Source organism: Medicago sativa, chromosome 7, assembly GCF_051527215.1.
Source record: "Medicago sativa cultivar Bolivia chromosome 7, Bolivia_mono, whole genome shotgun sequence".
Taxonomy (NCBI): domain Eukaryota; kingdom Viridiplantae; phylum Streptophyta; class Magnoliopsida; order Fabales; family Fabaceae; genus Medicago; species Medicago sativa.
The window spans coordinates 9,174,464-9,186,729 of record NC_140755.1 but is presented as its reverse complement, the minus strand read 5'-3'; the positions used below and the strand labels follow the sequence as shown (position 1 = coordinate 9,186,729).

Sequence of the window (12,266 nt, the reverse complement as noted above, 5' to 3'; positions counted from 1 at the left end):
GGATCCAAATGATATGCATATGGATGGAGAACATAAGACTTTGAATGTAGCATTTTTTATTTTCGAACGGTGGCAAAACAATTTAGTTGGCATTTTTTATTTTTTATTCCCAATGACAAGATGGGCTTGAGATTGGAATTACATAATCAAATTCAAATTATGCAGAGCAGAAAGTTCCAGTTTAAGGCACAAAACAAAAACTATAAACAGCCCCTAGTGATTGAACTACTCGTCTTAACTACTATGAAACCATTTTATGTATCACTTTTGGTAAGAAGAGATATTACACCAGTCCGATGTAGACTCAGCCGATAAGATATATAAAGGGGATTTTACACCCGTTTTAAATCAGGTGTTAAAGGCTCAATTTCACACCTGTTTTTCGGAATAATAGGTGTAATTTTGTGTTATATTGCACTAAGTTTTACAGAATTCAGTCTGGTTTTTCGATATAACATGTGTAATTTCCAGGAAATCACTCCGGTTTTTAGATAGGAAAGGTGTAATTTCAAAGAATTCACTACGGTTTTTCTATATTACTAGTGTAAACTAACACATTTTTTTAATACAAGTTTTGTACATTAAACAAACAAAATTCTCCAAGTAATTTGCACCAAAAGTCATAAATTCAATTCTTCAAGTAGTATATTGTTGACTATTGTCATCAAAATTTTACTCACAAGAACAATATGGCCATGAAATAATGATTTTGTCATGTGCAGCCTTTCATTAAAATATAAAAAAAAGGAAGAAGAAAAATAAGCAAGGGAAAACTGGAATAAGAAAAATAGCCGTGAAGTTTCTTTATTGCAACAACTTTTCCACATGGTTATTGTGCCTTGTAAACAGTAAACACTTTCATATGCTATCGTTCCAATGCAATATCGCATGTCAAAGTATTCTGTTACTTTAATAGTGCCATCGTATATTTTTCCATCAATAATTCCATATACAAAACAAATCCCCATTCTTTTTCTTTGTTTTGTTTGCTTGCTTGTTCTTAATAGAAATATGATGAAGTTTCAAAAACATGATAAGTGAGAAGGCTAACTGCTAAGATTAAAATCATATGGATAGGAATAACAATGACAAAAACTATCTTTACCAAGGATGGAACTGGTTATTTGAAATTTGGAAACATCCCTCCTTGAACTCTGATTGTCGTATACCAAAAGACAACTTGGAATGGGACCCATAATACAATTGAAGGAAATACAAGTTATTTGTGCGTCTCTTACACCTTATTCAACAAAGAACCAGAAGAAAGAACTCTACTTATTCAACAAAGAACCAGAAGAAAGAACTCAACTGAGAAGCTTATAGAACCTGTTCTAAGGATGCTCCCTTTCCTCATCCTTAATGAAGGGAATGCTTGTGCGGACCTTGGCCATGATAGCATGATTAATATTTGGTGGGATTATTTACCCTTGTTTCTTAGAGATGTTTTTTTAGAGATAGTCACGGACTTCCAAACTCTTTATTTCCTAAGATCACTTGCTCTTTATTCTTTCTATTTTTGTCCTTTTTGAGGGTTTTGGTTTGGTCCCCCTCATGTACAATTTTTCCTTTTTTAATAAATTTTTGAGCAGATGATATAGGATGGGGGATGCTATGGGGTGTCAACCTGGTTGGGATGCATAGTTACTTGATGCCATTCTTTGCTCATTAAAAAAAAGTATGCTCGTTGGTAACTCTCGTTATCACACGTCAATTCACTACAATTTGATATTTTGTTGCGTATATACACTGCATAAGATAAGCCTATAGTATTTGTGGACATGAAAAATGGAAAGCTACTTCCTATAGAATGCAATTATATTTCCTTAACAGCAAGCTATGAAGGAGACATGAGGATTTTCTTTTCCATCTTGTTTTGCGTTTTTTTTTTTGTATAATTTTGTTTTTCTTTTTAAATACACTATTTCAATATTTGAGTTGTTGTTAGATTAATATTTACTCTTTCATTCAGGTTTAAACCAGGATCTCCAACTCCTTTAACCCTTAACTCAAACCAATTGAACTACCCAATCCCCCTTACGTCTAGATATATGTATGTGTCTCTAAAGTCGTCTCTTAGAATCAATTATGTAGTCTTGAACATTAGTTTCCTTTAGTGTGCGAGCTTTTCTTCATCAACGGGTCAACGTTAATGTCTTTTATGCTTTTAAACATGGAACTAAACAAATAAAATACAACCTTAATTGAAACTGAATTTTTTTCTTTATAGTGAAAATATTTTAGTCCTAGAGAAAAGTTGAAAATTTTAATTTATTTTTGAGAATAAAAAACAACTTTTAGTTCTTGATAAAAATATACTACAACAACTTGGAATAATATACTTTATTTTTTTTTTTTTGACAAGAATAATATACTTTATTTATACTTGAGAAAATAACATAAAACTAAATTAACATATTTCTAAAATTACATTAAGGTCCTCAAGAAAAAATAGACATAACATAGATAATAAAATAAGTATTTTATACGAATTACAAATAATATTAGGAGAATACCCTCAAAAAGAAAAACTACAAAGCCGGAAGCTTAAGTTGCTTGCATCTCTTCCCCTCCTAATTTCTGTTTTGTAACCGTTTCTAATTAATCATTGTTTCATGTATATGTTTGTAGTTTTTGATCAGGTTGGTGCTTCGAAGTTTGCCAATGCAATTATCAATAAGTTGATAATATATGCATTACTAACCTGAACTTTTTTATACTGTCATAAAACATACTTAGAAGGAGAGATATAATGTGGCGAAGCCTTCAATATTATTGTCGTTGCATCTCAAAGGCTTAAGTAGTGTAATCATTCTGGCTATTTTCAATTGTAATCTTATTGTTTCAAATTGTATTGTTTGTAGTTTTCATTTTGGCTATTTTCAGTTTAGGTTTTTGGTATAGTTCTCACATAGAAATCGCATCAAATGAGAGGAAAATGCTAATTATTGAATTTACCCCTCATGTGATGCAAGTTGTTTGATGAGTAAATACTTCTGAAGCTAAGTAATTATCGCTAAGGCATAGGTTGTAATCTTTTACCTTTATTGTCTATATGCTTTACTCTTTGGTTTTACCAGCTTTGGTGACATATCATTGTTTTTGTTATCGATGTGTGTAATGTCTATATTTATTTTTTGAACTGTCTAATCTTACGTAACAAACTATATTTACAATTCCAGAATTGCAAAGTTCGCAATCAAGTTGCCTCTGGTTTGAGTTAGAGATGGAAATTAGTGGAACCAGCGTCTGCTCTATGCAGATTTGACAATAGCTAATTCACCTTGCATATCATTAGTAACTTTTCTATCCATTTTAGGTTTTGAATGGTATTCATAAATTAGCTTGATGCCACGGTTTCGACTCTAGGATCCGTTGCTCGATGATCTAGTCAGTTAGTGCATTAATGTATAACTGTGGGTCTGGTTTCATTTGTTCATGATTTTTTCTTGCTAATGCACTGGTGTGTTACTATTTGGCTCTAGTTCGGGTATGCCTTGTGCTTTAGTTAGAGTTGTTATAAATACGCATCTGCTTCTGTTTTTATACCAGACAGGCATGTCTCCCATTTTAGGCGACTGCACATGCCATACAGGACAGAATTATACAAAAGCATACATCAAGTACCTATTCAATGCTCATGAAATGCTGCCATAAACTCTGCTATAAATATTTGAACTTGCTTCCATGAAATCATAGTCACTAAAATATATACTATATTCTTTTGATATACTTCTGTTAATCTAATTTTTTTTTCTTAGAACAAATGTTACAGTTTATTCAAAATACAGAAAACTTGCAAACAGACAAACATACATTTGGAATACATTACCAACAACATTTTATCACATATGCAAATAAACTTTGACATTGACTTGTTGAATTATACGACACTCAGCATGATTAAGTTTGAAGTTTAGCTTTCAAAGGTTCAAAATATGCAATAATGCTTTGAGTTCATGACTCATGAGTTGCTGCACTGAAATTTCACTCAGCGAAATGTTTAATGGTGCAAGCTCTTTGACAAAACTCTGTGACACACTTTTCATTGATGGTCGAGCGCAAGGGTTGAGATTTAAGCATCCAAATGCTACTACAGCAACACGAATTATGTCAAGTAAAACCTTCACATTATTTGGAAGTGGGAGACGCTGGTCTAATACTTCACATAATTTCATGCCTTGAGTCGATGCTAACTGAAGTGATGCAATTATATCACCAGGGTGTCTTCCCATTAAAGTTTCAAGTGCCACTACTCCAAAACTATATACATCACACTTTTCACTCACAACCATGGTGTATGCAAGTTCTGCATATTTATCAAGTCACCATAAGTAGGTTAAAGGATGCAAAAAAAAATAAATTGAAATTTACTACTCAATAACTATATTTCCACATATATAAAGAAATACTGACAATGCATTTAATGTGTCTATTTTGTGATAAATATTCTAAAAATACCTTTGTTTATGAATTTGTCCAACTCTTACGTCACAACTCTCAATAAACTTTGAAAGAGAAACATATATTAAATTTATTATAAAAAAATTTAACTTTAAAAAAGTGAATATATGTAATTAATAATTTAATACGAGACTTATATTAAGGGACAAAGTTAGTAGTACAATTTTCAGAAATACGTAGTAAAAACTAATGAACATCTATGTTATTTGGGTGGATGATGAATGCTCATGTTATGTATCATACTTAAATGGAAAAATGCAATAATAAGAGACTAAAGACCAATGAAAAATTTACCTGGAGCTATATATCCAATTGTTCCAACAACTATAGTTCGATTCGATGAATCATATTGAAGGAGTCGAGATGTGCCAAAGTCAGAAACACTAGGCTTCCACTCAGAGTTTAGCAAAATATTGCTGGTAGACACATCTCTATGCACTATTGGAGGAGTGCAATCATGATGAAGATATGATAGACCAAATGCAACACCTTTAACAACATTAAGCCTTTTTCTCCAATTGAATTCAACGGCTTCAACTTCATCATACAAGACAGAGAACAAGCTACCTTTCTCCATGTACTCGTAGATCAAAAACATGATTCTTCTGTGGAGGCAAAATCCATAAAGCTTCACAATATGTCGGTGCTTGATTTCTGATAATATTCTCACTTCATTTCTGAAACTCTCATCAAAAGACGGAACCTCTGCTTCATAGCTGTGAAGTTTCTTTATTGCAACAACTTTTCCACATGGTAACTGTGCCTTATAAACACTTCCATATGCTCCTGTCCCAAGGCAATATCTAATGTCAAAGTCTTCTGTTGCTTTAATAATGTCATCGTGTGCTATTTTTCCATCATAATTCCATATACAAAACAAATCCCCACTCTTTGTTGATATTGTTGTGTTTGCAAGCTTGTTCTTGATAGAATTTTGACGAAGTTTGAAGCATATTAGAAGTGAGAAGGCTAAGATCAGAATCAAAAGGATAGGAAGAACAATGACAACATCATAGTTTATATTATTACTTCTGTTGTGGATATATGTTTCATCTGTCCAGATTATTGTGTTAGAATGATCAGTACAGTCTGGAAGAGGACCCTTTAAATGATTGAAGGAAATGTCCACATAATAAACATTACAAAGAGATTGGGGAACCACTCCAGTAAGATTATTATTCCTTAAATTAAGCTTAAAAAAATATCCAAGTTGAGAAGGGATTTCACCGCTAATGAGGTTGTGGGAAATGTCAAAGGTTTCTAATTGGGAGAGATTTGTTAACAAAATTGGAAAGGTCCCACCAATGGAGTTGTTACTTAATAGAAGCACGTTCAATTTGGATAATTGATGGAAGTTATATGGGAGGGAACCAGTAAGAAAATTGTCAGATATGTCAAGGTGTTCTAATTGTGTAAGATTTGTAATGGAAGTAGGAAAACTTCCATTGAGCCTATTGTAAGATAGATCTAATCTTGTGAGATTTTGCAGGAGCCCCAAACCATAAGGAATGGATCCTTGAATGTTATTATATGAGATGTCTAGGTACTTTAATTGTTTGAGATTTCCTATCAAAGGAGGTATCTCACCTTTGATTCTATTTTTAGATAGATCTAATCTAGTGAGATTTTCCAGGAACCCCAAACCATAAGGAATGGATCCTTGAATGTTATTATAAGACATGTCTAGGTACTCTAATTTTTTAAGATTTCCTAGTGAAGGAGGTATCTCACCTTCGATTCTATTCTTAGATAGATCTAATATAGTGAGATTTTTCAAGAACCCTAACTCAAGTGGAATGGAACCGTGAATGTAGGTTTTAGAGATGAGTAGGTACTCTAATTGCTCTAGACTTCCTATTGAAGAAGGTATCTCACCACTGATTATATTGTTAAAGATGTATAGTTTCTTTAACTGTGTAAGATTTCCAAGCGAATGAGGTATCTCACCTTCAAGAGAAGTATAAGACATATCAATATAAGTGAGTTTCGAGAGAAGACCAATTTCTTTCGGGATAATCCCTTGTAGTCCAACTCCCAGGACAACTAAACTTTCCAAATTTTGGAAAACAGACAAGTTGAGCGTTGCAAAATGAATCTTAGACGTTGTTGCAAAGTATTTGTGGATTCCTTTTATGCTTCCAGCCTTGTTGCAAACTATCTCATGCCATTTACAAAGATTGGAGATGTTGAAATATGCATCAGACGTGTTCCACCATCCACTATTCATTATAGTATTTGCTTCCATTTGAAGTTGAGATTTCATTGTGGCAGATTGAGTACCTACAATGAAAATCCAGATAAGAAGAAAGACCATCCTCATTTTTGGACCATAGGAATTGGAAACTAAATATTTTGTCAAGTTCAATTTTTGAGATCTAATGAATTGCATACATTGTTCTAAGATGCATATAAAACATTTATAATGGTGTCATTCTCAAAGATCAATATTCAGTACGATTTAATGATTTGACTCATTGATTGTGCTACACGTGCCACGACATTAGATATTAAAGTCTTGTGTGAACATGGAAAATATTCAAAAGCATCATTTATGAAGGATACATGTTTTTCTATTTTGCATCATTCGTCGAAGGTGAGATTACAACAATTATTCGGTTCTCTTTGTGGTACCACTGGGTACTTCCTTCGAAACACAATGATTTTCAAAGAAAAATTCCTACGAGAAACACCTATTAGAATTTAGAACTTAGAAAGAGTCAACAAAAAAAACAGTTGGGTCAGCTCGGGACGTTCCCTAAAAATTCCTACCAAAAAAACCTATTAGAATTGATAAACTAAATATTAATTCAAGCTTCACTACTAAGCAAAAACAGACTTGTCCATGCATTTTATAATTTTGTCAATGACATAACCATAATAGGAAAATTAATTTAATTCAATTAAAATATAAGTATTATAACTAGAAAGAGAAATTTAAATTTATTCAAAACATGGAAAATTACATTACATACACATTTGAAATACCATAATTATAACATTTTCTAACAACTTATGAAAATAAACTTTTACAATGACTTTATTGAGGTCTTATTTCTAAGACACTCAACTTCCTTCTGAAGTGTTCCCAACGTGAAATAATCCTTTTAGTTCACTAATGAGTTGCTACATTGAAATATCACTCAAAGGAATACTTGATGGTGTAAGTTCAATGGAAAAACTCTCTCTTTTTTTTTTTTTTGAGGAAAATGGAAAAACTCTCTGACACCCATTTCATTGTTGGTAAAGAGCACGGATTGAAATTTAAGCATGCAACTGCTACCACGAAAACACGAATTATGTCAAGTAAAACCATCACATTATTTGAAAATGGGAGATGTTGGTCTAATACTTCACATAATTCCATGCCCTGAGTTGATGCAGATTGAAGTGATGACAATATATCACCAGGGTGTCTTCCTATTAAAGTTTCAATTGTCACTACTCCAAGTTTTGCATATTGATCTAATCACCATGACTAACAAAAAATCTACACTATACTAGAAAACATTTTACTCCCTCCACTTAGAGAAACTTGAATTACATTCCCGTCCATTCTTATGTTAAAATCTAAACTAATCTAACACACTTTAAATAAAAATAGTATTGCGGGTTTATTTTAATATACCACAAGTCTAGAGTTCTCCAGTTTCTTTCTATGTAAAGGCTTTGCCACATTGGTTACGTCTAAATATAGACATGCGTGTGTCTCTAAAGTCATCTATTGACTTAGTCGATCACAAAGTCCTGTGCATAAGTGTCCATTTTAGGATGCAAGTTTTTCTTCGTCATCGGGTCAACTTTACGCTCCTAAACATATAATTAAACAAATAAAATACAACTTATTTTTCTTTACACTGAAATATTGTTTAGTCCTTGATAAAAACTGATTGATAAGAAAAGAACAACTTCATATCTAGACAAAGTTGATTGGTGAAGCTCCCTTTCATAAGTCAAAGTTGAAGAACCATATGAAAAGAAGTACTATACTGTACCAGCCTTTTCATTCCCTTCATGATTATTGAAGGCTTGTTATGCAAATCAGGATGATCATTAGAATTAATACCTTTATATTGAATGAAGGACTAGATTTTAGAGTAAAGATTCATTTTTATCTCAGAAAATTGAGACCAAATTTATTTCATGAAAAAAAAAACTTTTATTTCCAAAATTTTATTCTCCTCAAATTTAGTTTTTCAAAATTGCACCTCACCGGAGTCTATATATCAATTTAGTCTATTTATTTCCAAAATCAATTGCGTTGAAAGGGGAAGGAGGAATCCTGTTCCAAATAAGCCAAATTCAGCCCACAGAATCTCTCTATATTATATAAATTTACGACCTATTTTTCAAGTTTCAATATTGTAGTGACATATGTGGCGCTCTTGAGAAACACTCTTGAAAAACCAAGCATCCTCAAGCATTTGGATTTCAATAACCTTCCATATTTATATTTATAACCATATAAATCATTTATATTATAATTTAATGCGATATTAGTATTAATAAAAAAAAATTTCTAATACAAAATATTATTGTAACATTGACCAATTGATACCCTATTAATTTTTTTTCCAATCCATGAATTTTTTTTATGCGGTAATAAAATTAATAAAATGAACTGACTTTTATTCTTATTTTCATATTGATACCCTGTTAGATTTTATTTTTGCCAATCCATGAATTTTTTTTATGCGGTAATGAAATTAATGAAATGAACTAACTTTTATTCTTATTTTCATGATGATAATGTACTAATTTTATTGTGAGACAATTTTATTATCGTATATTTATAATGGATATCAAGGTATCTCTATCTCTATCTCTATCTCTATCTTTATTATAAACATTTACCTTACATCAAATAAAAAGTACACATGGCATTTTTACATTGTCCATTGCATTTAATGTTTTTTATCAACCAATTAGAATGGATCATGACTCATAATTTTTTTATTAGCCAATCAAAATAGATCATGACTCATTTATTTTTTATGAGCCAATCAAAATTGATCATGACATGATTTTTTTTCCCTATATATAGACAATTTGTTTTTCATCATCTTCATCTACCATCTTATTCGGTGGAATGACAGTAGTTTTAGGTGGTGATTTCAGGCAGATATTGTCTGTTGTCCGAAAAGGAACGAGGCAGGATATTGTTGATGCCTCAATCAATTCATCAAAGATATGGGCTTATTGTAATTTGTTGAGGCTTACTGTTAATATGAGATTGGGTGCATCTTTGGTACCTGCAGAGCAGGAAGAAATTCCTAATTTTGGCAAGTGGATACTCTCAACTGGAGACGACAATGACGCTTCAGATGAGAATGGTGAAATGAAGGTAGAAATTCCTGAATATTTGCTCATATCAGACACAACAAATCCGTTGATGTCAATTATAAACTTTGTGTATCCTGATTTGAATGATAACATTGGTGACCAGCTATTTTTCCAAGAAAGGGGAATACTCGCACCAACACTTGATTCAGTTGAGCATGCTAACGAATATATGATGTAGCTGATTCCAAGTGAAGAGAAAGAGTATTTAAGCTCTGATTCTGTTTGTCGATCGTGTGAAAATTATGATGTCCAAAGCGAGTATTTCACAACAGAATTTCTTAATGGTATTAAGAGCTCTGGAATTCCAAATCACCGGTTGAAACTAAGGGTGGGATGTCCGGCTATGCTGATGAGAAACATCGATCAGGCCAATGGACAGTGTAATGGTACGAGGCTGACAGTTACACATCTAGGGAAGAGCACGGGAGTTGCTACTGTAATTACAGGAGAAAGGGCAGGTACCAGGGTATTCATTCCCAGGATGAATCTTATTCCGAGTGATCCAGAACTATCCTTCAAATTTAGACGCATGCAATTTTTATTGACGCTTTGTTTTGCGAGGACAATAAATAAAAGTCAGGGTCAATCTTTATCTCGAGTGGGAGTTTATCTTCCTAGGCCCGTGTTCACGCATGGACAACTCTATGTCGTTGTCTCTCGAGTTACTTCTAGAAAAGGTTTGAAGCTGCTCATCTTGGATGAAGATAATAATGTTTGCAAGGAAACCAAAAATGTTGTGTATCGTGAAGTTTTTCAAAAAGTATGATCATTGGCTATGTTTTAGCATTGTTGTTGCTATAATTTAAAAAACTAAAGTTATGTATTGTTTGGAAGTCGTTTTTCTTTTTTAATTTCTTTGTAAGGCGTATTGGTAGACATGGCAACAAACCTCGCCCCCGCAAGACCCGACCGCCCCCGCCCCGAATTTAACGGGGAAAAGCCGATTTAACCGGGTGCGGGTACGGGTGTGGGGGAAATTTGGAGTTTTAGTACGGGGGCGGGTGCGGGGTATGCTTACTCCCGCCCCGCACCCACCCCCGCCCCGCACCCATTTTTTAAAACTTTCTTTCTTAAATTTTATAATCTTATTTCCATAAGTACCAACCTATTTTAATATAATATTACTCTTTAGAAACATATTTATTATAATTATTTTGCTCTTTTGAAAAAAGTTTATTAGATAAATAATTATTAATATAATTATTGTATTTTTGTTGCTATGAAAAAATGAAAAAATATGCATTTTTTAAATATTTTATAAAAAATAAAGTTTTCGCGGGTGGGGGTGGGGGCGGAGCCGGGAGTTGAGGGCGGGGTTGGGTGTTCAATTTTTACCCCTGATATGGTTTGGGGACGGAGGCGGGGGCGGGTACGGGTGCATGGAAGCGGGGGCGGGGACGGGGATTCTCAAACCCGCCCCTGGTCCGCCCCGTTGCCATGTCTACGTATTGGTCATTACAGGACATGCATTTTCTCTATAAGCAGATCCTCCTGCCATTGACTTTTAATTGATGCACTTTTCAGGTATAACAGTACGCAGAACTTTTTTTTTACATCATTGTTACCCCAAAATACAAATTTACATTTGACCATTGGTTTTGTAAAAAATAAAAACAAATAACAATCGACGTTTCTGTAGCCCAAACTATATTTAGACACACCCATAAAAAATTTAACGTTTGCATTCACAGGCTATGGGTATACATCTGACACTGACTATTATATAAAAAAAATATAATCTTTTTAGTTTTTATGATTAATAAAATATATTATGTCAACAAATAATAATATACAGTACGTCGGCGTATTTTTGCATAAATATTACACATGCTAAGTTTAACAATGAGTACATCTTATACTACAAATAATTAGTATAAGTATAAATCCAAATACTTTAATCGTTATGTGCAATGTTTAGATATTTCAAAATATATACAAAATTAACAACATTAAGATGATATTTTTTCCATATCAAATTTAAATTATAACCACATTTATAATTTTAAGATAACATAATATAAAATCTATACATTTGATCAAAAAAGTTTTTTATTTCCCGTGCTTGGCACGGGTCACTATACTAGTTATTAATAAATCAGATAGTAAAAACAATATGGAATAAAAAAAATTTAATTAATATCTCAACTCATAAAGATATAAACTAAATAGATTTTAGCCTCTAATAACTCAAGCTTCAAGAACACCAACAAAAAGTGTAATCATGGCAGACATTAACGGAAAGATTTAACAAATTTTGCTATTAATACCCATAGAAGTGTGTCTACTACATACCATTTGCTTCCATTTGAATTTGAGATGTCATTGTGGCTGATTGAGTTCCCAAAACCAAACCCCAAATAAGAAGAAAGACCATCCACATTATTAGACCTAAGAAATTAGAAACTAAATATTTTGGCAAGTTCATTTGTTGTTTTAGATCTAATGAATTGCATATAATGTTCTAT

General features: G+C 32.6%; 1 protein-coding gene across 2 annotated transcripts; it reads right to left on the bottom strand.

The window, feature by feature from the left end:
* Positions 1-3,667: 3,667 nt before the first annotated feature.
* Positions 3,668-12,266, bottom strand: LOC146904050 (uncharacterized). Of its 2 annotated transcripts, XM_085724080.1 has the most exons (3): positions 12,094-12,266; positions 4,756-6,741; positions 3,668-4,306 (listed from the first exon to the last, which is right to left on the bottom strand). In XM_085724080.1, exons 1-3 carry the CDS (start codon positions 12,224-12,226, stop codon positions 3,921-3,923), a joined length of 2,505 nt encoding a protein of 834 aa, XP_085580206.1. In that variant the 5' UTR covers positions 12,227-12,266; the 3' UTR covers positions 3,668-3,920. The 2 variants fall into 2 exon arrangements, with proteins under 2 accessions (XP_085580206.1, XP_085580207.1); XM_085724081.1 differs by lacking the exon at positions 12,094-12,266 and having other exon boundaries at positions 4,756-7,383.

Excerpts from the sequence above, each read along its gene's own strand:
- LOC146904050 (XM_085724080.1), bottom strand. The coding sequence starts at position 12,226 with ATGAACTTGCCAAAATATTTAGTTTCTAATTTCTTAGGTCTAATAATG. Across the intron at positions 6,742-12,093 it reads AATTCAAATGGAAGCAAATG|GTACTCAATCTGCCACAATG; the intron begins GTATGTAGTAGA and ends TTTTCATTGTAG. Across the intron at positions 4,307-4,755 it reads AATTGGATATATAGCTCCAG|AACTTGCATACACCATGGTT; the intron begins GTAAATTTTTCA and ends ATAAATATGCAG.